The 20124-nt window shown below is 56.8% G+C and overlaps 9 protein-coding genes across 9 annotated transcripts; 5 read left to right on the top strand and 4 right to left on the bottom strand.

The window, feature by feature from the left end:
• Nucleotides 1-192: 192 nt before the first annotated feature.
• Nucleotides 193-693, top strand: N656DRAFT_415994 (uncharacterized protein). Its single transcript, XM_064809586.1, has one exon. It carries the CDS (start codon nt 297-299, stop codon nt 549-551), a length of 255 nt encoding a protein of 84 aa, XP_064666285.1. The 5' UTR covers nt 193-296; the 3' UTR covers nt 552-693.
• A 1904-nt stretch (nt 694-2597) lies between these two features.
• Nucleotides 2598-3720, top strand: N656DRAFT_801639 (uncharacterized protein; the record flags this gene model as incomplete). The annotated part of the gene is made up of 4 exons (XM_064818145.1): nt 2598-2603; nt 2903-3222; nt 3362-3514; nt 3636-3720. The coding sequence occupies 4 exons, from the start codon at nt 2598-2600 to the stop codon at nt 3718-3720; spliced, it is 564 nt and encodes a 187-aa protein (XP_064666284.1).
• Nucleotides 3721-5063: 1343 nt separating this feature from the next.
• N656DRAFT_832169 (uncharacterized protein) lies at nt 5064-6357 on the bottom strand (the record flags this gene model as incomplete). Its single annotated transcript, XM_064818654.1, has 1 exon — nt 5064-6357. One exon carries the CDS (start codon nt 6355-6357, stop codon nt 5434-5436), a length of 924 nt encoding a protein of 307 aa, XP_064666283.1. The 3' UTR covers nt 5064-5433.
• Nucleotides 6358-6981: 624 nt separating this feature from the next.
• N656DRAFT_783946 (uncharacterized protein) lies at nt 6982-9344 on the bottom strand. Its single transcript, XM_064816060.1, has 2 exons — nt 9218-9344; nt 6982-9105 (listed from the first exon to the last, which is right to left on the bottom strand). The coding sequence occupies exon 2, from the start codon at nt 9081-9083 to the stop codon at nt 7206-7208; it is 1878 nt and encodes a 625-aa protein (XP_064666282.1). The 5' UTR covers nt 9084-9105; nt 9218-9344; the 3' UTR covers nt 6982-7205.
• Nucleotides 9345-10114: 770 nt separating this feature from the next.
• On the top strand, nt 10115-11526 carry N656DRAFT_416367 (uncharacterized protein). The gene is made up of 2 exons (XM_064809588.1): nt 10115-10743; nt 10800-11526. Exons 1-2 carry the CDS (start codon nt 10322-10324, stop codon nt 11386-11388), a joined length of 1011 nt encoding a protein of 336 aa, XP_064666281.1. The 5' UTR covers nt 10115-10321; the 3' UTR covers nt 11389-11526.
• N656DRAFT_416069 (general substrate transporter) lies at nt 11206-13624 on the bottom strand. Its single transcript, XM_064809587.1, has 3 exons — nt 13061-13624; nt 12078-12999; nt 11206-12016 (listed from the first exon to the last, which is right to left on the bottom strand). The coding sequence occupies exons 1-3, from the start codon at nt 13455-13457 to the stop codon at nt 11665-11667; spliced, it is 1671 nt and encodes a 556-aa protein (XP_064666280.1). The 5' UTR covers nt 13458-13624; the 3' UTR covers nt 11206-11664.
• A 1246-nt stretch (nt 13625-14870) lies between these two features.
• On the top strand, nt 14871-15614 carry N656DRAFT_792387 (uncharacterized protein; the record flags this gene model as incomplete). Its single annotated transcript, XM_064817075.1, has 1 exon — nt 14871-15614. One exon carries the CDS (start codon nt 14871-14873, stop codon nt 15612-15614), a length of 744 nt encoding a protein of 247 aa, XP_064666279.1.
• A 35-nt stretch (nt 15615-15649) lies between these two features.
• N656DRAFT_739452 (uncharacterized protein) lies at nt 15650-16966 on the bottom strand. The gene is made up of 2 exons (XM_064812782.1): nt 16874-16966; nt 15650-16816 (listed from the first exon to the last, which is right to left on the bottom strand). Exons 1-2 carry the CDS (start codon nt 16879-16881, stop codon nt 15691-15693), a joined length of 1134 nt encoding a protein of 377 aa, XP_064666278.1. The 5' UTR covers nt 16882-16966; the 3' UTR covers nt 15650-15690.
• Nucleotides 16967-17158: 192 nt separating this feature from the next.
• N656DRAFT_832163 (AAA-domain-containing protein) lies at nt 17159-20121 on the top strand (the record flags this gene model as incomplete). The annotated part of the gene is made up of 3 exons (XM_064818653.1): nt 17159-17781; nt 17836-19601; nt 19670-20121. Exons 1-3 carry the CDS (start codon nt 17423-17425, stop codon nt 20119-20121), a joined length of 2577 nt encoding a protein of 858 aa, XP_064666277.1. The 5' UTR covers nt 17159-17422.
• Between the last annotated feature and the right edge of the window lie 3 nt (nt 20122-20124).

Below are 20124 nucleotides of genomic sequence, written 5' to 3'. Positions count from 1 at the left end.
TGGAGACGACGAGCCCCTGGCCAGTCACTTTCCTGCTTCGTCCGCAATCTCTCAGCATGTCCGCCCGCCCGTGGGCAATCACGGTTGATGTTTTACCGGCTTCTCTGACGCACTTTGGGGGCCTTTAGCTCGGGTGTGGGCACGTACAAACAGCCGGCCAGGCCCAGTCAGCCATGCAGAGGGGTACATAGACGAGCAGGACTAGCTCCCATCCTGACGGGGCCCAGGTAACCGGCTCCATCGACCAGTGGCCCAATGATCACCCCGGTCCTCGCCGGTGAGAGTGTTGTTGGAAGATGAGAGCATCTGCCCCATTTTACTTCGCATGGCTTGCAAGTCATCCCTCTCCCCCCGCCTCTGCTTGGCATCTGGTATATGCCATCGTCCCAACCAGATCAGCTTTACGGAGCGGGTTGCAAGATGCAATACTAGAAGACCCACTGGCGGAGGCAGCTGCCGTACTTAGCCTGCCGGGACGGCCAAGGCATCCACTTCCACCAAGGGGTTTCGAGGACTCCGGTGGAGGGAGATGGCAGAATCTAGTGGGCTGAACTCACCGATGTCAGCTCGAGAAACAATAGGGTGGACTCTGGTGTGCGGTCTACACCTACACATACCAGCCGTCCAGGACAGTCCTACAGTCCGGCGTTATACCAGTCCCCGCGCTTCCTGTCACCCTTTCTGGCCTCCATGACCTGATGCTGTTGCGCAGGCACCGATGCGGCGCTCACATCACGGACATAACCCAGGGGCCTCCCCTGGGAATACATGTAAAGCATCAGACCTTCAGGGCGTTGTGGGCATCCCAGGCGCTGTTAGTAGCTGCCATTGCTCATGATCAAGACTCTGTCCCCAACAACGTATGTCGGCAGCGCGGCACAGGAGAGGACAAACGAGTCTCCACAGTCTCAAACATGCAAACCCCATCGTTGGCCGCTGGCAACCGGCTCCGTTTTGTGTGAGCGGGTGGTGGCGATCCAGAGGTACAACAGTACGTCCCGGAAGCCTTGCAGACAGACCGAACCACAAGTTCGGCTACACAACGAAGCTTATGCCAGGGCTTATCGACACGCATCCATGGGTGTACGCCGTGGAACAGTTCCTGTGAAGGCCCACCCCTCTAGTGCCACATCCTGTTTCGGAGGCCGGCCAGGCATACAATGCCTCTCCTTCATATACTTGATGCTGTAGCTAAGGTATGTACCATATCTCCCGGCCAGCCGTTGGATTTACCGTTTTTCGCCGAGTTCCAGTAATTGCTCTGTGATCATCATGTGTCCTTCTGCGACCAATTGCACCAATTCTTTCCGGCTTCTCAATCAATGAATTCCCTTCGTATGGCAGGAGCCTCAAGAGACCAGTGAAGGGTCTATCAAGGCCTGGTAAGACGCACAGGCCAAGGCGCCATCTACCTGAGTTCAATTGTGAGTGAAATTCCAAAACCCCCCGCCCCCTTCTACGTTAAAGGCAAAAATAAAATAAAATGGAAATTCAAATGCCAAAAAATGGTAGAATAATCCATCCTGCAGGTATCTTGGACACCACATTGCCCGACCTGATGCATCACTGCCTAACCCAACTCACAACGTCTGTTTGACGTCGGCCTTTCACGCTTTCCGGACCAACGAGATGATAGTCCAAGGGAACTGGATCCCACGCCGCTTTCACCGTTCTGCCTAGCGTCACGACGGCGCCCTTGTTCGCTGCTTGTCGTTCGCTGCTCGTCGTCCGTCGATCCGTCCAAGGTCCCGGTACAACCATCCACCCATTTGTCGCCTTTCTAGTCTCACGGCCCGCCGCTTGTCCAAGACTGCCCACCGTTTCGCCTTTCGCTTGCTACCGTTCAGTCTCATGGCCCACCTCATGACCTCCGGAGTTTTTCGATAAACTTGAATATGAACTGCCATTTTGCTGACATCCACGGCGGGGCTGGCCTGTCATACACTACCTTAGTCTCAACCCATTCTCTACATCCCGCCATATCTGGCACAGTCTTCGTACAGCAAAATCAGTACCCCTGTTCATGACTCCGGCATATACTCTGCCCGTCGGTCGTTCACTCGACCGGCATGTTAGGTCTACACCCCCCTCCCCCCTCTTCTCTGGCCTCCTTCCCGAGGACCGTTGAGCCTCCGGTTCAACAGTCTTCTTCCGTTGTGTCTCTTGCCTCCTTACTGGCTGGCGTTCGTTGCCCCCCATTCCCCCTGGCACACCGCAGCCCCTAGTCTCACGACTGTCCCTATGTCCTTTCTGCCTTTCCATCCGGTTAACTCCACTGATACAAACGGTAACGGCTTCTCTCCGGGCATATGCATCCGCTTGTCTTCTCTCTGATCAATCGAAATTCTTCGGCGAACCAATCCGGGGCTTGCCTGCTCGGCCAATTGCTCTGATGGATCACCCCATCGGCCATGCCATCTCCCTTCCCGTTAGCCTAGCCCCACGCCTAGGGACCACCAGGGAGGCGTGCCTCAATGGAGGGCCGGGCTATCGTCACCGTCACTCTAATCACATCCTCCCTCTCCCTGGTCTCGAGCGGGGTTAGGGAGATGGTTGACGAATAGAGTCACCGGCTTTTATCCTCGCTCAAGCTTGTGATGCTGGTATGTCGAGGGCTATCGGGGGCTTGGAGAAGTATAAAAAGGGTCGTCCTTGACGAGGTCGAGCAAATTTCTTCTTCCTCCTTTCTCTTCACTTTCTCTGCTCCCCAAGCATCTCACACAGACCACAAGAACCTCTTGAGCAAACTTGAGCACTGCCAAGTGACACCGCTCGTCACATCACCAGCACATCTAGCCTTAGTGCTTTGCGTCCAGCCACAAGGCCCAGTCACACACATCTCTTGAATCCGCTACTTGTGCCTCTCACATACCTCACCATGTCTTCGTACTACTCCACCCAGTACTACGCCACTACTGGTGCCCTCCCCATCCCCAGTGGCAAGCCCCAGTACCAGCAGCCCTCATACTACACCAGCGGCGACAGCACCTATTCCGTGTCTCCGCCTGAAGACTTGGATGCCTCTGTCAGCTCTGCCTCCGGCGTAGCCTCGTACGGTAACAGCTATTCTGTGACCACGAGCTACGCGGGCAGCAGCCAGGGCGAGTATGATAGCACCGGCTCCGCGAGCGGAGTTGACCTCAACGAGTACATGCAGGAGCGGTTTGCGGCCACTTTCGACCCGCTTCCGCTCGACAAGTGCACCGCCAAGCAGGCTCAAACGTAAGTAGCGATTTTCTCGCGGTTATCTTTGCTTTGTAACCGCACAGCTGGAAGCGGATCAGATGGACGCTGTTGGCGAGTTTGATCGCGGGGGCTGTAAACGCGAGTTGCGAGTTTTGGCTAACACGGGATTCGACAGATCTGGCCATTTGAACGCCAAACACCGTGAGCTGCTCGAGCTGCAGGCAAAGGCGCAAGCCCGCCTTGCAAAGACCCGCGCGCGTTTTGCGCAGGGACTCGAGGATGCGCGCGAGGTGCGCAACGACCTCGAGTGGACGCAAAAGAAAGTCGCGTAAGTTTGCAACTCCTCATTCCGAGCCCGATCTGAGCTCCCTCTCGATTTGCGAGCCGAATGGCTCAGATCGTGGAAATCACGTCATTTACGAGCAAAAGCTGACCAGGCGAGAAAACAGCTCTTTGAAGGCCAAGGCGTCAAAGAAGCACTCCAAGGAGTACACAAAAGCGCGGGAGCGGTATCCGTCGCCGGATATGTACTAATCAGATCTTTTCAACCTCATATTTCCTGTTGGCGTTCTCGGTTGGATCTTGCATTTTGAGCGTCATTCACTGGCGGATCTCGCAGATGGGGCTTACCTGCCTACTTTCCCCATGCCTTGCGTTTCCATGATTTATGAGGAACTCGACGTGAAAGGGGGGTTGAACGCAGCCTTGCGAAAGAGGTGACGTTGAGACAAGGCGCGGCCAAAAAAGCAGCCGCGCGCGACTTTACCCCTGGCCGCTTTACGGAGGTTAGCCGCGAAAACGGTGGAAGGGGGGTGTCTGGGTTCTGCAGCACCAGGCGCGTTTTCGATCATCTCACGCCCCCTCCCTCTCTCACTTTCACACGCTCCCCCTTACGCACGCCAACGCAACGCGACGGGGCGACCCGCCCGCACCCACATGGCTTTATTAGTTGCTTTCTGCACGTTTTCTGGGTGGCTGTTTCACGTCTGGTTATGAGTTATGATTGGACCGGCGGCAGGGATCTGGGTGTTTTTGGGGGGGGTCTTGTTTCTTTCTAGGCACGGGAAACGGGGTCAGCGTTTTCTTGATTTTTTCTTGGTTACTGGGAGGAAAAAGTACCGGTACAACACCCTCCCCCCCATTCCCATTCTCCGCTGCAGGGCCACGTTCTCTGGGCGGGGCTCCCGCGGTTACTGTACATGACGTGGATGGGAGAGGGGGAGAGACGATCTGGGGAAACCATGCGCCAGGGCTTGATGCAGGTGGGTTTGGGTTTGTGGGTGGGTGGACAGGCATACCACACACCCTCGTGCCCCGTTTTGGGCCTTGGGGCCTTGCTTTTGGGGAACCACACGACCCAAGGAAACGCACCGGCCCGTCGGTTCAGCTCAGCCAGCCAGCCACGTGAGAGAGCGAGCGAGCCGGGCTGGGAGCTGGGAAAGGACGGGATCTGTTAGGTGAGCGAGGCGAGGCAAGGTCGGGCTTTTCCCTTTTCGGGCCCTGGGCTTGGGCGCTCGAGGGGGAAGTCTCTCCCTAACTGACTGGCTTGCTGGGCGGCTGGAGAGTATGTTAGTATGCTCATGACAAAGTAACAGGTGGTTGTCTCTTCTTACGCTAGCTAGTGGGTGGGTCTCGTCCGGATAGGGTTCATGTTTCTTGTGCCAGGATCTCTGTTTGTCCGGCTTGTTTCCTGTTCTGTAGGGCAGGTAGGCAGGAAAGCAACGTCCCCTTGACTCCGTGCCCCTCGTGATACTCCCGTGATGGGTAATGGCCCGTGACCTCGACTATGTACTGTACACACACTGAGCCTATTTGAACCCAAACCCCCTCCCGGCCCCTTCATCCAGCATAGCAGTCACTGTCCTTCCTTTCGGGCCCGACCCCAGCCCAGTCCAGTCTAGTGAAGACGCATCATGTGACCGTGACTGGGAAAGTATCGGGTCAGGCGCCCAACCAGACCTGAACCGAGATGCCTTTGCCGTCCGTACCCCTGCACTCGGGGGTCTGAGGGGTCACGTGATGGCCCCTTTTCAGATCCCCCTTTTCTGTTTGGGCCCTTATAGTTGATACACAACTCTTCCATGTTTGTGTGTGCAATACGGCCGGCCATAACAACAACAAACTGTGAAACAACCCACCTACACCACCGCCACCGGAGCCTTTTTCTCCCCGACACGACACGATACAAACATGGACTGGGCATAGACATGGACAGGACATAGACGGGGGATTCGACGCGTGCCCCTTTCAGCCATCAGCAACAGCAGTATCAGCAGGAAGGGCAGACGTAGAAGTGGCATCACCACTGATAGCAGTAGCGTCACCATTCCTGTTGCCATTCCCCTTCTTGGTGCCATTGCCATTCCCATTCCGACTCGGCAGCGCAAGCCACGTGCCCACGGGGCTCAGCCCCCGCCGCTTCTCCAGCGCCTCCCACGGGTTTGCGTTGCTCCTCGGGTCATAGTAGCCAACGTACCAGTTCGGGTTCCACTGTGGCCGGGACGAGCCGCCATTGTTACCGGCTGACGTGGCTGCTGGTGTTGGCGGTATTGTTGTTTTGGGTTTGTCGGGCAGTTTTGTCGTCTTGGTCTTGGTTTGGGGTTGACTTGTGGTGCTGGTAGTGACTGGCAATGGTGTTCCGACGGTGGATGAGGGCACGTCGTCCGAGTCGTCGAAGACAGCGGTGAGGTCGAGTTCGAAATCATCTTCTTTGCTCGCGGAAGGTGCCCCAGGTTTGTCTTCGTAGAGATCGTCATCGTCGTAGTCGATTAGATCCTCCTCGAACTCAGGTTTGGTGGTGGTGGTTGCGGCGGCGGCAGTGAGCTGGCCTCTGTAGGCTGTCAAGTGCGCCAATTTCACTCCATTCCCGTTGCCTTGTTCTGCCGCTTCTTCCTCGTGGTCGTAGAAATTCTCCGAGTCGTCTGCGTTGCTGTCCCCGGCTGGTTCAGGGGGCGCGATGACGGCGTCGTCGGCGCGCGGGTTGAACCGCCGCTTTTTGCTGGTGTGAGTGGAGGATGAAGGGTTTGAATTGCTGTGCTTTTGAGAACCGCCGAAGGAGCTGAAGCCCATTGTGGCGGCCATGGCGGCCTCGGTGACTGCTTCATTCTCGTAGTTGTAGAAATCCTCGTCGTCGAGGTCGATCTCATCTGGATTTGTGTCTGGGTCCTCCATTCTGATTGGTCGCTTGAATAAGGGGGATGACCGGCTGTCGGTCTGCACAGGACGAGATGAGATGAGAGGAAGGATGATTTATGCACGTTTGAGGTTGAATGAGAGATTCCTGGGTGAGGTTGGCGGGAATGAGTTCTCTTTGTTCGCAATGTCCGTTTGCAGCTGGATTGGCAAATATTCTGTATGTTTGTCTCGTCAGTCTGACTGAAGACAAAAAGAGACCTCCCCACCCGACAGGACTGTGCATCTTTTATGAGAAAACCCATGAGTGGATCCAATTCATCATGAGCGAGGTTGGGAATGAAGCGTTGTTGTTGTCAGCCTTGCGGGGCACGCTAAATCAGCAGGGTAGCCGCAACCCAGGAGCTGGAAACTGGGAACAGTATGCTATCACTGTTCAGCAATCACCACGCATCTACTGATTCTACTCCGTACACTAAACTAACACGGCTTGAGGTGCCCTGGTTGGTGTGATGATGACGAGCAGAATGAAATTGAGCCGATTGAAGGAAAAGCCAGGATTCAAAACTCTGATTGGCGTATACTCTTGCACAGTTTTTAGACTTGGAGGTTTAAGAATTCTCTGGCTCTCGACAGGAGCCCATAGTCCAATAGGTATCTATACTGTTTTCAAGGTTCCAAGTCCCCTTTCCCCGACTTGCTTAAACCGACCGTGCTTTCCTTCCCTTACTAAAGTACCGTATTGCGCCTGCTGAGTCCCGAGAACATCATCCATTGCTCAACTGCCAACGACAGGAATTAAGAAGGAAAGAGCGTGCGTTGCCACTTGGCACGCTGAAATTCTCCAAACCTCCTTCTCGTCACTTCTTCAAATCCCAATTTTCATCCTACTCCTCACGTTGCTGAAACCATTGTTCCATACTCTGAATGATGATCTGCCGCATCACAATCGCCGCAAGGCAAATGAGGGTCATGATGCTGAAGACGACATAAGCAGTCGATATCCAGTATCTGCCCGCATTCTCGACCGCCTCGGGCGTCTTGCTGTTGAGCTCAATCATGGTGTCATCGTTCCACGTGAGGCGGTCGCACCAGCAGGTGCGGAAGACACCGACCAGATGGAACAGCGTGCCCAGAACCATAACCAGCGAGTTGCCAAAGGTGAGAAACCAATAAATGGATCGAATGACAACCTCAGGCGTTACCCCTTTAGCCTTGATAGCCTTGAGCCCTAACGCCCTGCTGATCGCCTCCATCACGCCGCCTTTTCCTTCCTCTTCAACTTGAGATTTTTCCTCGGGAAGCTGCGATTTCTCCCGCACCGAGAGCCACGAGCACACAACGTGGAGGTAGGCGTTCACGAAGGCGATGATGGCGTACAGCACAAAGTTGAAGGACCGGCACCCAAGTCCCACGGTGGGCGTCATGTAGGCTATGCCAGCTGCACCCCCGGAAGCAACGGCGACGCAAGCCCACCCCGCGAACTGCCAGCCGCAGTAGCGCAGCCAGAACCAGGCGTCGGACCGCAGCTTGCACGCAAAGGCCCCCTCAACCTCAGAGTCACCGCCAACATCCTTGGAGTTGTTGTTGTCGTCGGGACCCTGCTGCTGCTGCCGCTCCACCCAGTCGCCCCAGAACTGGCTGTTCACATACCGGCCCCGGAGCGCCACCACGGCCGGCAGCCCGCCAGAGGCAACGGGGATTTGGGTCCCTTGCCCAAACGCCCGCCAGGCAAGTTCCGGGTTTAGAGCCGTGGCGAAGCAGTTGCCCGCGACGCCTACGACCAGGATCCATGAGAACCACACCGTGTAGGCCAGGGCCAGGCCCGTGTCCTTGTCGCCTTTTTTGGCGTAGGCGTCGTAAAAGGTGGCGGCCATGACAGCGAGCATCAGCACGACGGGGATCAAGATGGAATGCGCGAAACTCGGGCGTGCGACCATGATCAGGCTGATGGCCTTATCGACATCTTCCTCGGACCAGGGATCGCCTGGCCTGCTGCTATCGTTTTTGTTGTTCGTGTTGGTGCTGGTGGTGGTAGCCACGGTGCTAATAGGGCTGGAGACCGTAACCACTGCTTGGGCGGACTTGGAGTTGTCTTTCTTGAGGAGAAGGTTGTCCCTCTCGGTCTGGACGGGTTTTGACTGAAGTTGACCTAGGTTGCTCCTCCGGTCAGAGAACCTCAGCGCCCCGGCAAGGGCAGCAATCCACACGGGTCTTTGTTGCGTGACGGGGCGGCGCGAGACGCGGTACAAGGCTCTGGTGTCTGAGATCACCTCGTGTACGGCGCCCCAGACGGCACTCGCCGGGTCACCGAGGATGCTGATGTATTCCTGGACAGTTTTCCGAACCTTGTGCAATATCTTCATCAGGGGTCGCCGTTGAATGTGATCATCGGGCTCTTCCTTGCCGACCGGACAGAGAAGGAGAATGCCAATGTAGGGGGAGATGTACGTCGCCAGGGGTACCAGCCACTGGCGGAGGTTGCTGTATTGGGTCCCGCGACAGTGCACCTTGGCCCAAGACATTGGTTTCATGACGGAAGGAAGCGTCTCGTTGGCGATGGAATCGAAATCCCCGCCGAAGTTGCAGACTTCCCACGGGTAAAACCCGTTCGTCTCGGACCAGTATTTCTCCAACTCGTCTCGGACCGCGAGGGTGCAACATCTCTGTATGGTGAATGTGGCCGAGGCAACCGGAAGCAACAAGCTGACTAGGAACAGGACTGCCGTCACCCGTGCTATGAGGGCTAGCCTCTCGGAGGTCATAATGCCCGCCGACATTGTATGCCTAGGATCATGTCCAGGAGTCAGCTAAGACAACAGAGGTGGTATAGAGAAGTCCATGGCCACCTAACATCTCAGACATGAAAGGGTGAAATCTTGCTGTCTAGCTCACCTACAAAGTAAGGCAATGGTGCTAATCAGAAACCATGTGGGTTTGGGCTGGGCGAAGGCGGGAACGGCTAGTGCTCGTAACCAGGTGGAGGAGCAGCTACATGTAAGTCCTTTCCAGTTTCATGCGGATGTTGCTCAAGGCGTGTATTGGATGATTTGAAAGGAAAGGGGATTTATCATGATGCGAGCCCAAGCCCGCCTCATTCCATCACAGGCGGGGGGGCAGAGAGCCATCGGATTGCTTTGAGTGCATTCAAACTGATTATACCTACCAGACTACCATATACCACCCACACATGCAGTGAAGGGTGCAGAGGAGGAATTAGACCCCGAGCCTTGCGCTGACCACCTATACCAATAACCCTTCCTGATTCATTGGTAAGCTGTGAATGGCTGGTAAGCTGAAACTTGAATATTGATGCAATATTCCCAGCTTGACTACTTGAAGCGAGCTGCAGCTGAACTTGGACGAATCCCGACAGGGGCCGTCTTGACTCTTATCAGATCGGGGAGCTTTCAAAGTTGGGATGCAGGATCAGTGGCACACCCATTCAGAGCGGCACCTCTTATTATGCAATTCTCTCTCCAGCTCATTGGAGCTGATCACCTGCAGAAGACTTAGCGAGCTCGCCGACCTGAGGGAGCTGGAGTCCCGAATGGAACCTTGCGGCTCATGGATTCATATCAAATCTTGAATTGTATCGCTTCGCGCGGCTTCAATGTTCATCCAGGAATGGTGCCTTTACGAGCGGAGAGACATATTATTGACCTACTACTAGTAGATTCAAAATGAATATCGGATAAGCCGGGGTTCTGAATGTGGTCTTATACCTCCTTACCAGTACCCTATTGCCTTACATACATACCAGGTAATAGTAGATAGGAAGGAGGAGTGTGGCCTACCTGGGTCACGTTTGATTTCCCGGACTGGTAGGAGCAGCTGTAGATGCCCCCTTTCTTCTAGTTCATTAGTTCGCACCGCTGTTTCTACTTCATCCATATTTGTATTGCATTGTGACAGCTTCAAACTACAAAGGAACCAAGCTCCTAGTATTGGCCAACTCACCAGAGCTCTCTCTTTCTCAAGCAGCAACAACAACAACTTGAAGATGCTCTCCACCATCGTAACGATCCTCCTCACCTCCACTTACCCTGCCGCGAGAGCAGCACTGGCAACAGGCGGCGACCGTGACACCCTCAACCGTGACATGAAGCTCCACATGATCCCATCGCCTCGACAAGCCGCACCTAACACTGACAGCGGCGGCCTCATCGACCCCGTCACCCAGCCATACTGCGACTGGAGCGAATGCTGGCACTGGGGGTTTCCACCGCACTATCCGGCCCCCGAAGTCTGCGAGCTCGTCGACGGGCCGTGTCCCATCGACCAGTCATCCGACAATCTTAATTGGGACACTGACACGCCGGGACCCGACGCTGCAAAGTGCGGCGTGAAGCAGTACCGGAAGGATTGCTACTGCAACCTCAAGACGCCGCTGTATTGTGCTTGGAGGTGTAACTGGACTATTTGGTGAGTCGAGTCGAACAAACCACACCGTGACATGTATACCTAACACGAGTTGGTTGGGATACCAGGTGGCAAACCGAAGACTGGTTCTCCCGCGCCTGCCCGGGCTCCCGCGCATCCCTCCCCATCGATTTCTCCCCTCTCCCGGCCTGCGCCGCGCAGTGCCTGGACGACAACAGCTTCCAGGCCGGGTGCATCACGCAGACCAGCAACTGCTTCTGCTCGCTGGGGAAGCTGTTCGACTGCCACCAAAAGTGCGGGTCCGAAGACGAGTTGGTGCGGATCGCGGCCTGGCTGCAGGAAGTGTGCGACCTGCCGAAAGCCGAGGCAACAAGTGCCTTGAATGTGGGAACCTTTGTCCTGCAGACGGCCACGCCGACGGGCACCGTGACGGAGCCCACGCAGTCGGCTACGGGTGGAGCTGAGGTGAAGCTCTTCCTGCCTGTCCTGTCGAACGAGGGGAATAAACTGAGTTGGGATGAGATTTTTGTGGTGCTGTGTGCGTCTATTACCGGGGCGGTTGGGTTGGGAGTCTGGATTTATAGCTGCTTCGCGAAGAAGCCTAGGGGGAGAGCGAAGCGGACTGTCCGTGCCCGTACCTGGAATCAGACGGATACGGATAAGGCTGAGAAGGGGCAAGCGAGATAGGTATGACGTCTTGGTGGAAATATGGGGGGGCTGAATGGGCCGTTTGTTGAATGCGGTGGTGGGAAAGGGGTACTCCTAGGGCACTGTGTTGTGGAGAGACAAACTGATCAGAGCTACATGATAATGTATGTTAGTTAGGAGTCAGTTGCTCGAGGCGTTGGGTGTTCTCTAATCCAAGATTATTCGTCTATATCGTCTAGGTACTCAAATGTGGGTATTATATCGGGCCAGGTACATCCATGGAAAGGGGGCGCTGGGAGCTGTCACGACCGGTGACTATACATCCGTAGACGACTTCCCGGTCTCGTTATGGTCGCTGCCCGGCTTGAGCCCCTCGACATCCAGGACCTTCTGCCGCCGATGCGCCGCCTCAATCAGATCCGGCTGTTCCTCCTTCATGCGCGCAAATGCGGCCTCGGCGTCCCAGTTCCAGGGTGTCGGCGCAGAAAAGAGCAGGTCCATCTCCTCTAGGGTGCGCTGGTTCGTCTCCGGGTACAGCGCCCAAACCATGGGGATGGCCAAGACGTTGCACGCACCAAAGATGTAGAGCGTCTTCTCGCCAATGGCGTTGAACATGACGGGACACAGCAGAGTCAACCACCCGTTGCCAATCGACCATCCAAAGACACTGTGGCCAGTTAGTACTTGACGAGCCAATGAGAGATTGGTACATAGGCGCGAAGACTTACCCCAAGGCGTTTCCACGGGCGCGCACTTGCAGCGGAAAGATCTCGGCCGGATACAGCCACGGCACGGTAAGCCAGGTTGCACCGAAGACGGAGGTGAAGATGAAGACAAATGAGGCAGCCGCAGCGCCGTATGAGTTGGCCTTGGACACATCCCCAATGGCGCGGGCGTCCTCACCAAGGCGCGAGAAGGCACCCGCGAGGAACATGGCGATGCCCTGGCCGACGGCGCCCCAGTAGAGGGTCCAGCGGCGCCCGATGCGGTCAAGTGTGAAAACGCAGATCAGGGTGGCGAACATGTAAAAGACATTGTTGAGACCGCTGATCCACTGTGACTTTTCGGTGCCGAACCCGGCGATGCGGAAGATGGTCGGCGCGTAGACGGTGACGCCCGCGATGCCCACCCACTCCTGCACGATCTGCAGCCAGATGACCAGCTGCACGCGGCGGCCCACGTGCAGTTTGCCCGAGCCGATGCCGAAGAACATGTTCACATACGAATTCATCTTGGCCTGCTTGTGCTCCAGCGCCACCACGTTGCGGATGTCGTGGTACTCGGCCTGCGCCTGTGCCAGTCCTTCTGGGTCGGTGCCCCGGAGCTTCTGCAGGATGAACAGCGCCTCGTCGTCGCGGTCGACCTTGGCCAGCCAGCGGGGCGACTCGGGGAAGAACCAGACGATGGCCAAGAGAACCAGGAGCGGGATGAGTTGAAAGGCAATGGGGAACCTCCACCGGAATGGCGAGTTGCCGCCGTCAATGAACGAGAGGCCGAACTCGAGCCAGTAGGCCACGACGACGCCAAAAATGTTGAGGGTGAACTCAATGGCGATGAACTGGCCGCGGGACGTATGCTCCGAGGTCTCGGTTGCCCAGACAGGCACAATAGCGTTCAGAATGCCCGTGCCAATGCCGTTGACAAATCGCGCTATGCCAGCACAAAAAGGGTCAGCACTCGTTCATCAATGACTGCAGTTTACGCTACTTACCGCAAATCATCCAGTTGGCGGTCTGGGCGGAGCACTGCAGACTCGCGCCGATGATGGCCCATACACAGCCGGCGGCAATGGCTTTGATCCTGCCGACCTTGTCGCCGATCCATCCGCCGAGCAGACAGCCGAAGAGGGTGCCGAGGTAGTAGACCGAGACGATGCCGCCCTGCAACAGGCTGTCGGTGACGATGGGCGCGTCCGTCTCCGGGTCGATATACCCAAACCCCATGAGGTCGACATAGTCCTTGGCGTTGTTGACGCCGCCCATCATGCCCTGGTCGTAGCCAAAGAAGAAGATGGACAAGCCGGCCACGCAGTTGATGGCGATCAGCAGCTTCCGCTTCTCCAAGTGGTTGGCCACATTGAAGCCCTTGAGCCTCTGTAGTTGCGTCATGGCCGCGGGAGTGTTGATGTGCCTCTATCTTCCAGTTGTGGAGCTTGACCGAGGGAAGTGCAGATATTCTCACGACTTATATAAGGAAAGAAGCAGCCGTCTCCGACACGCTCACCCAGGGGTTATGTGACGATCAGTGCCGGAATGGGAACTGGGTTTGACTGACAGAGCAGAGAAGGCCTCGCCTTATATGTGCGGGCCTGTCGTTGGAACCCTACCTACCTTACCGGTTAACATACCGATCTCGGCTCGACATGACCCCAGAGAGACAGAAACTTTCTCCTTACCCCTCGAAGCCCTTCACCGAAGACGACGATCATCTCCCCGCACTCCTCGACTGCTTACTCCACGGTCGTCTTGTGTCAGAATCCACTGGCTTCATAGTCTACCCCGTAAATCCCCAGATGGGCCCATCAGGGTATGTGTATATCGGGCAACCAGTACGTCATAAGGGGCCCGTCAACTTGGTAGCGCTCCATGGAGGGCTCAGGAAAGCCGCTCGAGCCGATAGCACCGATCAGCTGATCCCTAGTGAATCCTGTCGAAATGGAGTCGCACAAGGATCAAGATCTTTTTTCCTTTGCAGCTTTCCCCCACATGTTCGAGACTAGACTCCATCTGGAAGCGAAATGCGGGAACAGAAAACGGTTCAGCTGTCAAAAGATGCAGCACGACGACGACGGCGGGGATAATCCGGGGATAACGCAGCGCCGGTGGCCCGGTGTGGGTGTAAGTTATGCCGATGCAGTGGAGCACGAAGTCCCGAGAACCCCTCGCTCAAGACGGCTGGGCTTTTCTAACAAGCGCACCAAACAGAGTTTGCAATTGACCCCCTGCTAGATTATTAGCTAAGTTCCTCGAACTGTCTTGTTGCCGGGAAGGCGCGAAGCTCATAAGCCGGTCTAGTGTAGAAGCAGCATGACCGCTTGTAACTGCCTCTCTCTGACTTGGAACTTCGCAGGCAGCTGCTCTTAGCAACGAGTCGTGAAGCCCGGGATCCCTTCCAAGTTCCAACCGCTTGCTTGACGAGAGAGCCGTCAAAAAACCGATGATAACCGCATAACAACCGCATAACCGCTTATTCTATCAACCGCAACTCTTCAGTTTGTTGTGGGAAATGTCTTTGTGCTGCTAACCAAATTCTTGTACGGAGTACTTCGTGCATACAATCGAAATGGGCCTGCTTGTGTCGCCCCGCATAAGACCCCTGTCACTCAACACCACCTCGATCTGTAACATCTGGTGTGACGGTGTCGTACTTCGTACTCCGTAGAACTCTTCATCACAAAGTCCGTTCAAGGCCTACAGCACATTGAACATTACACTCCTTTCGAACCTCTCAATCATACAATTTTATCCATAGGCACAACCATCACACCAACCTAATCGTCACAATCCATCTTCTCAATGATCATGGCATCACCACCACCGACATCAAACCCAACAAACCACCCCATCACCCTCCGCCTTCCCAGCAAATACTCCTCTCCCACCACCTCCCCCAGCCCCGGCTCCACCACCGGCACGAGCCCAGGCCCAGGCCCAGGGCCATTCACCCCGCCGCCCCTCTCTTTCCTCCACCGCACCTGGACCGTGACCCACTCGACGCTCAGCATGTGGCGCGCCGCGCGCAACGTGCGCATCACCTACGGCCCGCTGCCATCCTCCTCCTGGTCCTCCTCCTCCGGCCACCACCACATGCCGCCGCGCATGTCAGACCTGGTCGAGTACGAATCCCTATCCTCCTCCAAGTCCAACAGCTCAGTCAAGCGCGTCTCGGGCGTCGACACGGCCTCCGGCTCCGGCTCCGGCTCCGACAACACGGGGGAGTGGGACTGGCGGGGCAGCGGGCTGTTGTTTTTTGTGCGCAGTCATTGGGAGGTGCTTGGGTGGGGGGAAAGGATGGTCCTGGGGGACGAAGGAGAGGGCGGGCAAGAGCAGGTGGAACGTTGGGTGGTTACGTGGTTCGCGCCGACGATTTTTACGGCTGAGGGGATTGATGTGTATAGTGACAGGAGGGAAGGGGGGAGTGAGGCGTTGGTGAGGGAGGTGATGGAGGAGTTGAAACGGGTGGTGCAAGGGAGCGGGAAGTTGGCTGAGATGGTGGAGAAGGAGATGAGGGAGGTGGCTGTGAGCTTGCCTTGGAGGGAGAAATAGTGAGCTTCCGCAGTGGGGGTTGGGACGGTTGTACGAAGGTCATTGTTTGTGTATTTTATGGGACGGACGCTGCTGGTCAGCGATGGTTATGGGTGGATCTGGCTCTGTCTCTGGCTCTATCTCTGTCTCTGCTTCTTGAGCGATGGCGATGGCGGCGCCTGCCATCGCTCCTGTGGCGCCGCTTCTCATGTCCATCCTCTTCGACATCGTCTGGCCTTTTCTCACGCTCTTTGCTCCGGCGCCTGGGCAGTTCTTCCCCATCTGCATCTCGACGCCTGTGAGCGCGCTCTCGCCCTGAGTGATAATCTCCCTTATCCGGACTATCCCTCGGCCGCTCGCTCCGTCTATCACTTTCCAGTTCCCTTCTCCTCTTCCTCTCCCTCCTCCGCTCTTCCTTTCTCAGCGCCTCCAATTCCCTTTCCCTCTCCTCCGCCTCCCGCTTCCTCGCCCGCTCCAATTCCCTCACTTTCGCCGCGCCGCTCTTCATCATAGCGAGCGGATCACTCGCACCCAGCCGCACCGCCTCCCGGACCTTCCTGCCGGGGTCCTCCCTTCCCCAAACATCTCGACTCGGCACTAGGGCCGCCGACGCCTCGCCGTCGGCAGAGGCATACCACGGCCCCCGCCCCGTCAGGCTTTCCTGCCCGTCCCTGCCGGCCGCGTTGGCGAAGCGCATCTGGTACTGGTCCGCCAGTTCGCGCTTCTTGCGCGCCGCCTCCCACTCGTGCTCCTCATTCTTCTCGGCGGCTCGCACGTCAGCCTCGGAGAACAAGGTGATATGCCCTGTCGTGCTGTCGACCAGCGCCGCGCTGCTGCTGCTGCTCTGAGAAGGTTTGCCTGGTTCTTCGCCGCGGTGACTGTCGCTGCCCTGAACCAGGGCTCGCTCCCGCGCCAGGCGCATCTCGTAATCTGTGTCATCTTCCCCGTGGCGCTTTCGCTTGCGCCCCGTCGTGCCGGGGGTCCAACCGCTGCTGCGATTACCGTCGCGGGGCGGTGCCGTCGAAAGCTCCTTAGATGAAGGAGCCTCTTCGAGGGGAGGTGGGATTTCGCCGCGCAGAATGGCTAGCCGGCGGTCAGCGTCGGCTTGCTGCATGCGCTGCTCCTCGGCCTCTTCCCGCGCGCGGGCCTCGGCTTCGTCGCGCCGCACGCGGGCAATTTTGGCGGGGTTGTAGACGTTCCATGATTTTTTGCCGAGGAGGTGGCTGGAGGTGGTATGTTAGTAAGACGATCAGTGAGAGAGCAAATAATGCGCTGCTTACAGAGGCATGGTTATGAAGCGCGATGTGATGTCGGAGTGGACTGCGGAGATAGCACCCACTGAAGCCTGGAGGACCTTGAGGGTTCCGGTTGAGCTTGTGATCAATGCCAAGATTGCGGGGCGGGCATTGCTGCTAGTGGTGGGGACACTAATGATGGGACGCCAAGACGCATCCTCCCCACTATCCCCACTACGTTGAGGGGCCGTCAACGCTACAGTAAATGATGCCCAAGAGAAGGCACGGAGGCCTATTTCTGTAGGACAATGTGAACCATTGCTACGTTGTCCAAAGACGCTGTTGCTGAAACGGATGCCGTTCCAAGTTCCAACTGCTGCAGCGAGCAACTCCCCGAAAACGCATCTCACGACCGACCTTCCCTGGCCAGTTCTTGTTGGCCACACAAAAAATTGGACGAACGCGGACTCGTGTACAGAATCCAGTTTCGAACGCCACATCTAACAGGGGAATCAACCAACCCGGATCAGCCGACGTCCCTTACATCCCTCCTCCTTCTCACACGCTTCTGCTCTCTCCAGCTTGCAGACCGCCATGGATCTAAGGAACAATCTTTTCGGTAAACAAGCACCGCGGGCAGGAGGTCCTGGCCTGCCTGGACGGCAGGTCCAGCGACCAAGCGGGGATCCGAATCCGTATGGTGCGCCGCCTCCCGCCGGCTACGACGGCTACGGCGGACGCTCGCCCGCTCCTGCAAGGCCGCCGCAGCAAAGTGTGCCCGGCGGCTACGGCTCGGCCTTGCCTTCCACGGGAAGACAGCCACAGTATCCTTCCGGCGGTTACGGAGGTAACGCAGGTTATGGCGGCAGCGGCGCCGGCGGCCGGAAAGTGCGGTTAAGGCTTGCAAAGGTTGAAGACAAGACGATTCAGGCCCAATATATCTTTGGGAATGTGTGAGTGGTCCCCATCTCTGGCTTTCATTTAGAGTCATCTGACCGCTAAACTAGTTCCGCCGTGTCGCCCAACGATTTCCCCCCGAACCGCGACGGCTCCGACCTGTACATCCGCTTGACCGGCAGCCAGCTCAGCGGCGACTACGTGGTAACAGCGCGCCCTACCCCAGGCTTCCCTGATGGATCCATCAGCTTGTCAGATCCGCAACGAACATGGTGTGGCGTGGGCATGATGGACGAGCTGGTGGGCGAGCTTTACGACCCGTTTAGCCAGGGAGGCGCTGCCTATGTCGGGTCCATCGAGCTTGAGATAGGGTTCGCGTCGGCTAGGAAGATTGTGGATACGCCATACGACCAGGATGAATTAGCCGAGCTGTTCATCAGGACATTCCAGAACCAGGTCTTTGCTCCTGGCCAGAGGCTGCTGCTCGATGTTAAAAACGTCCCCTTGGCTATCATGGTCAAGACGGTGACGTTGATTGACCTCAGCATGCAGAGGACCAGCGAGGCGGCCACACGTACCGACCCGACCGCTCGTGGTATCCTCACCAACCAGACTAGCATAGGCTTCTACAAGGATGCGAGGTCACCTATAAAACTGAAGGGCTCCAACAAGCGGCCGGCCGCCAACGCCATCATTAGCCCAGACTTCAAGTTTGAGGACATGGGCATCGGCGGCCTGGACGCTGAGTTTTCGACCATCTTCCGCCGGGCCTTTGCCTCTCGCATTTTCCCACCTGGCCTGATCGAGAAGCTCGGCATCATGCACGTGAAGGGTATGCTGCTCTACGGGCCTCCCGGGACGGGCAAGACGCTCATCGCCCGGCAGATCGGCAAAATGCTGAACGCTCGAGAGCCAAAGATCATCAACGGCCCAGAAGTGCTCAACAAGTACGTCGGCCAAAGTGAAGAAAACATTCGCAAACTCTTCGCCGATGCCGAAAAGGAGTACAAGGAGAAGGGCGACGAGTCTGGCCTGCACATCATCATATTTGATGAATTGGATGCCGTTTGCAAGCAACGAGGGTCCGGTGCTGGTGGCGGCACAGGGGTCGGCGACAGCGTGGTCAACCAGCTTCTCTCCAAGCTGGACGGTGTCGATCAGCTCAACAACATCCTGCTCATCGGAATGACCAACCGGAAGGATATGATTGACGATGCCTTGCTGCGTCCGGGTCGTCTGGAGGTTCAGGTTGAGATTTCGCTGCCCGACGAGTTTGGCAGAAACCAGATTCTCAAAATCCACACGGCCAAAATGAAGGAGAACAACATCATGGGCAGTGACGTCGACATTCCTGAGCTGGCAGCGCTGACCAAGAACTTTTCGGGCGCCGAGATCAGCGGGCTGGTAAAGTCGGCCACATCGTTTGCGTTTGCTCGGTACACCAAAGGCGGTACCATGGCCAGCGTCAGCGAGGACGTGGCCAACATGCAGGTCGTCAGGGCAGATTTCCTCCACGCCCTGGACGAAGTCAAACCGGCCTTTGGTGCCGACAGCGCGGATATCGAAGAGGCAATCCGCTACGGCATAATCGAATTCTCGAAGAGCATCCCCGGCATCCTCAACGACGGCATGCTGTATGTGGAGAGTGTCCGGCAGGCAGAGAGGCTGCGGCATACAGCAGTATTGCTGCACGGCCCTCCCGGGAGCGGCAAGACGGCGCTGGCGGCCCACATTGCCATGAAGTCAGACTATCCCTTCATCAAGCTCATTACGGCCAGGTCATTGGTTGGGTTCAGGGACGAGCTTGCAAGAAGGGATTATCTCCACAAGATCTTTACGGATGCCTACAAGTCTCCGCTGAGCATGCTCATAATTGGTAAATATACCCCCAAACTCCTAATTCCCCTTTGCAAGTCCGCTAACAAGACCCTTCAGACAACATAGAAGAAATCATCGAATGGAACGACGTCGGGCCACGCTTCTCAAACACCATTTTGCAGGCCCTCCTGGTGCTGACCAAGGCCCCGCCGCCGCAAGGGCGACGGCTGCTGGTCATGGCGACGACGTCGATGCGGCCCGTCATGCAGCAGCTGGGGCTCACGCGGGCGTTCGACCGGCAGATTCGCGTGCCCGCGGTGCAGGACGCGCGCGAGCTTGAGGCGGTGCTGCGCGAGTCGGGCGCCTTTGAGGACCTGGGAGACGTGACCGAGATCATCAACCGGGTGGGCGACTACACAAATTCCCAGCGTGTGGGTGTTGGCATCAAGACTATACTCTCTACGGCCGAGACGGCGCGGCTTAACGCGCAGCCTGCGCAGTGGTTTGCGGAGCAGATGGCGGATTTGATTGCGGTGAATAATCCGTATGGGGATGGGGATGGGGTGGGAGGGATGTGATAG

This window comes from Canariomyces notabilis (assembly GCF_033297395.1).
Source record: "Canariomyces notabilis strain CBS 508.74 unplaced genomic scaffold N656scaffold_30, whole genome shotgun sequence".
Lineage (NCBI taxonomy): Eukaryota > Fungi > Ascomycota > Sordariomycetes > Sordariales > Chaetomiaceae > Canariomyces > Canariomyces notabilis.
This window is presented reverse-complemented; position numbering and strand designations above follow the sequence as displayed.

Coding starts and splice junctions, on each gene's coding strand:
- N656DRAFT_415994 (XM_064809586.1), top strand. CDS start 297: ATGAGAGCATCTGCCCCATTTTACTTCGCATGGCTTGCAAGTCATCCC.
- N656DRAFT_783946 (XM_064816060.1), bottom strand. CDS start 9,083: ATGACCTCCGAGAGGCTAGCCCTCATAGCACGGGTGACGGCAGTCCTG.
- N656DRAFT_416367 (XM_064809588.1), top strand. CDS start 10,322: ATGCTCTCCACCATCGTAACGATCCTCCTCACCTCCACTTACCCTGCC. Junction 10,744..10,799: donor AGGTGTAACTGGACTATTTG/GTGAGTCGAGTC, acceptor ACGAGTTGGTTG/GGATACCAGGTGGCAAACCG.
- N656DRAFT_416069 (XM_064809587.1), bottom strand. CDS start 13,457: ATGACGCAACTACAGAGGCTCAAGGGCTTCAATGTGGCCAACCACTTG. Junction 13,000..13,060: donor CGCCAACTGGATGATTTGCG/GTAAGTAGCGTA, acceptor GTGCTGGCATAG/CGCGATTTGTCAACGGCATT. Junction 12,017..12,077: donor GCCCGTGGAAACGCCTTGGG/GTAAGTCTTCGC, acceptor AACTGGCCACAG/TGTCTTTGGATGGTCGATTG.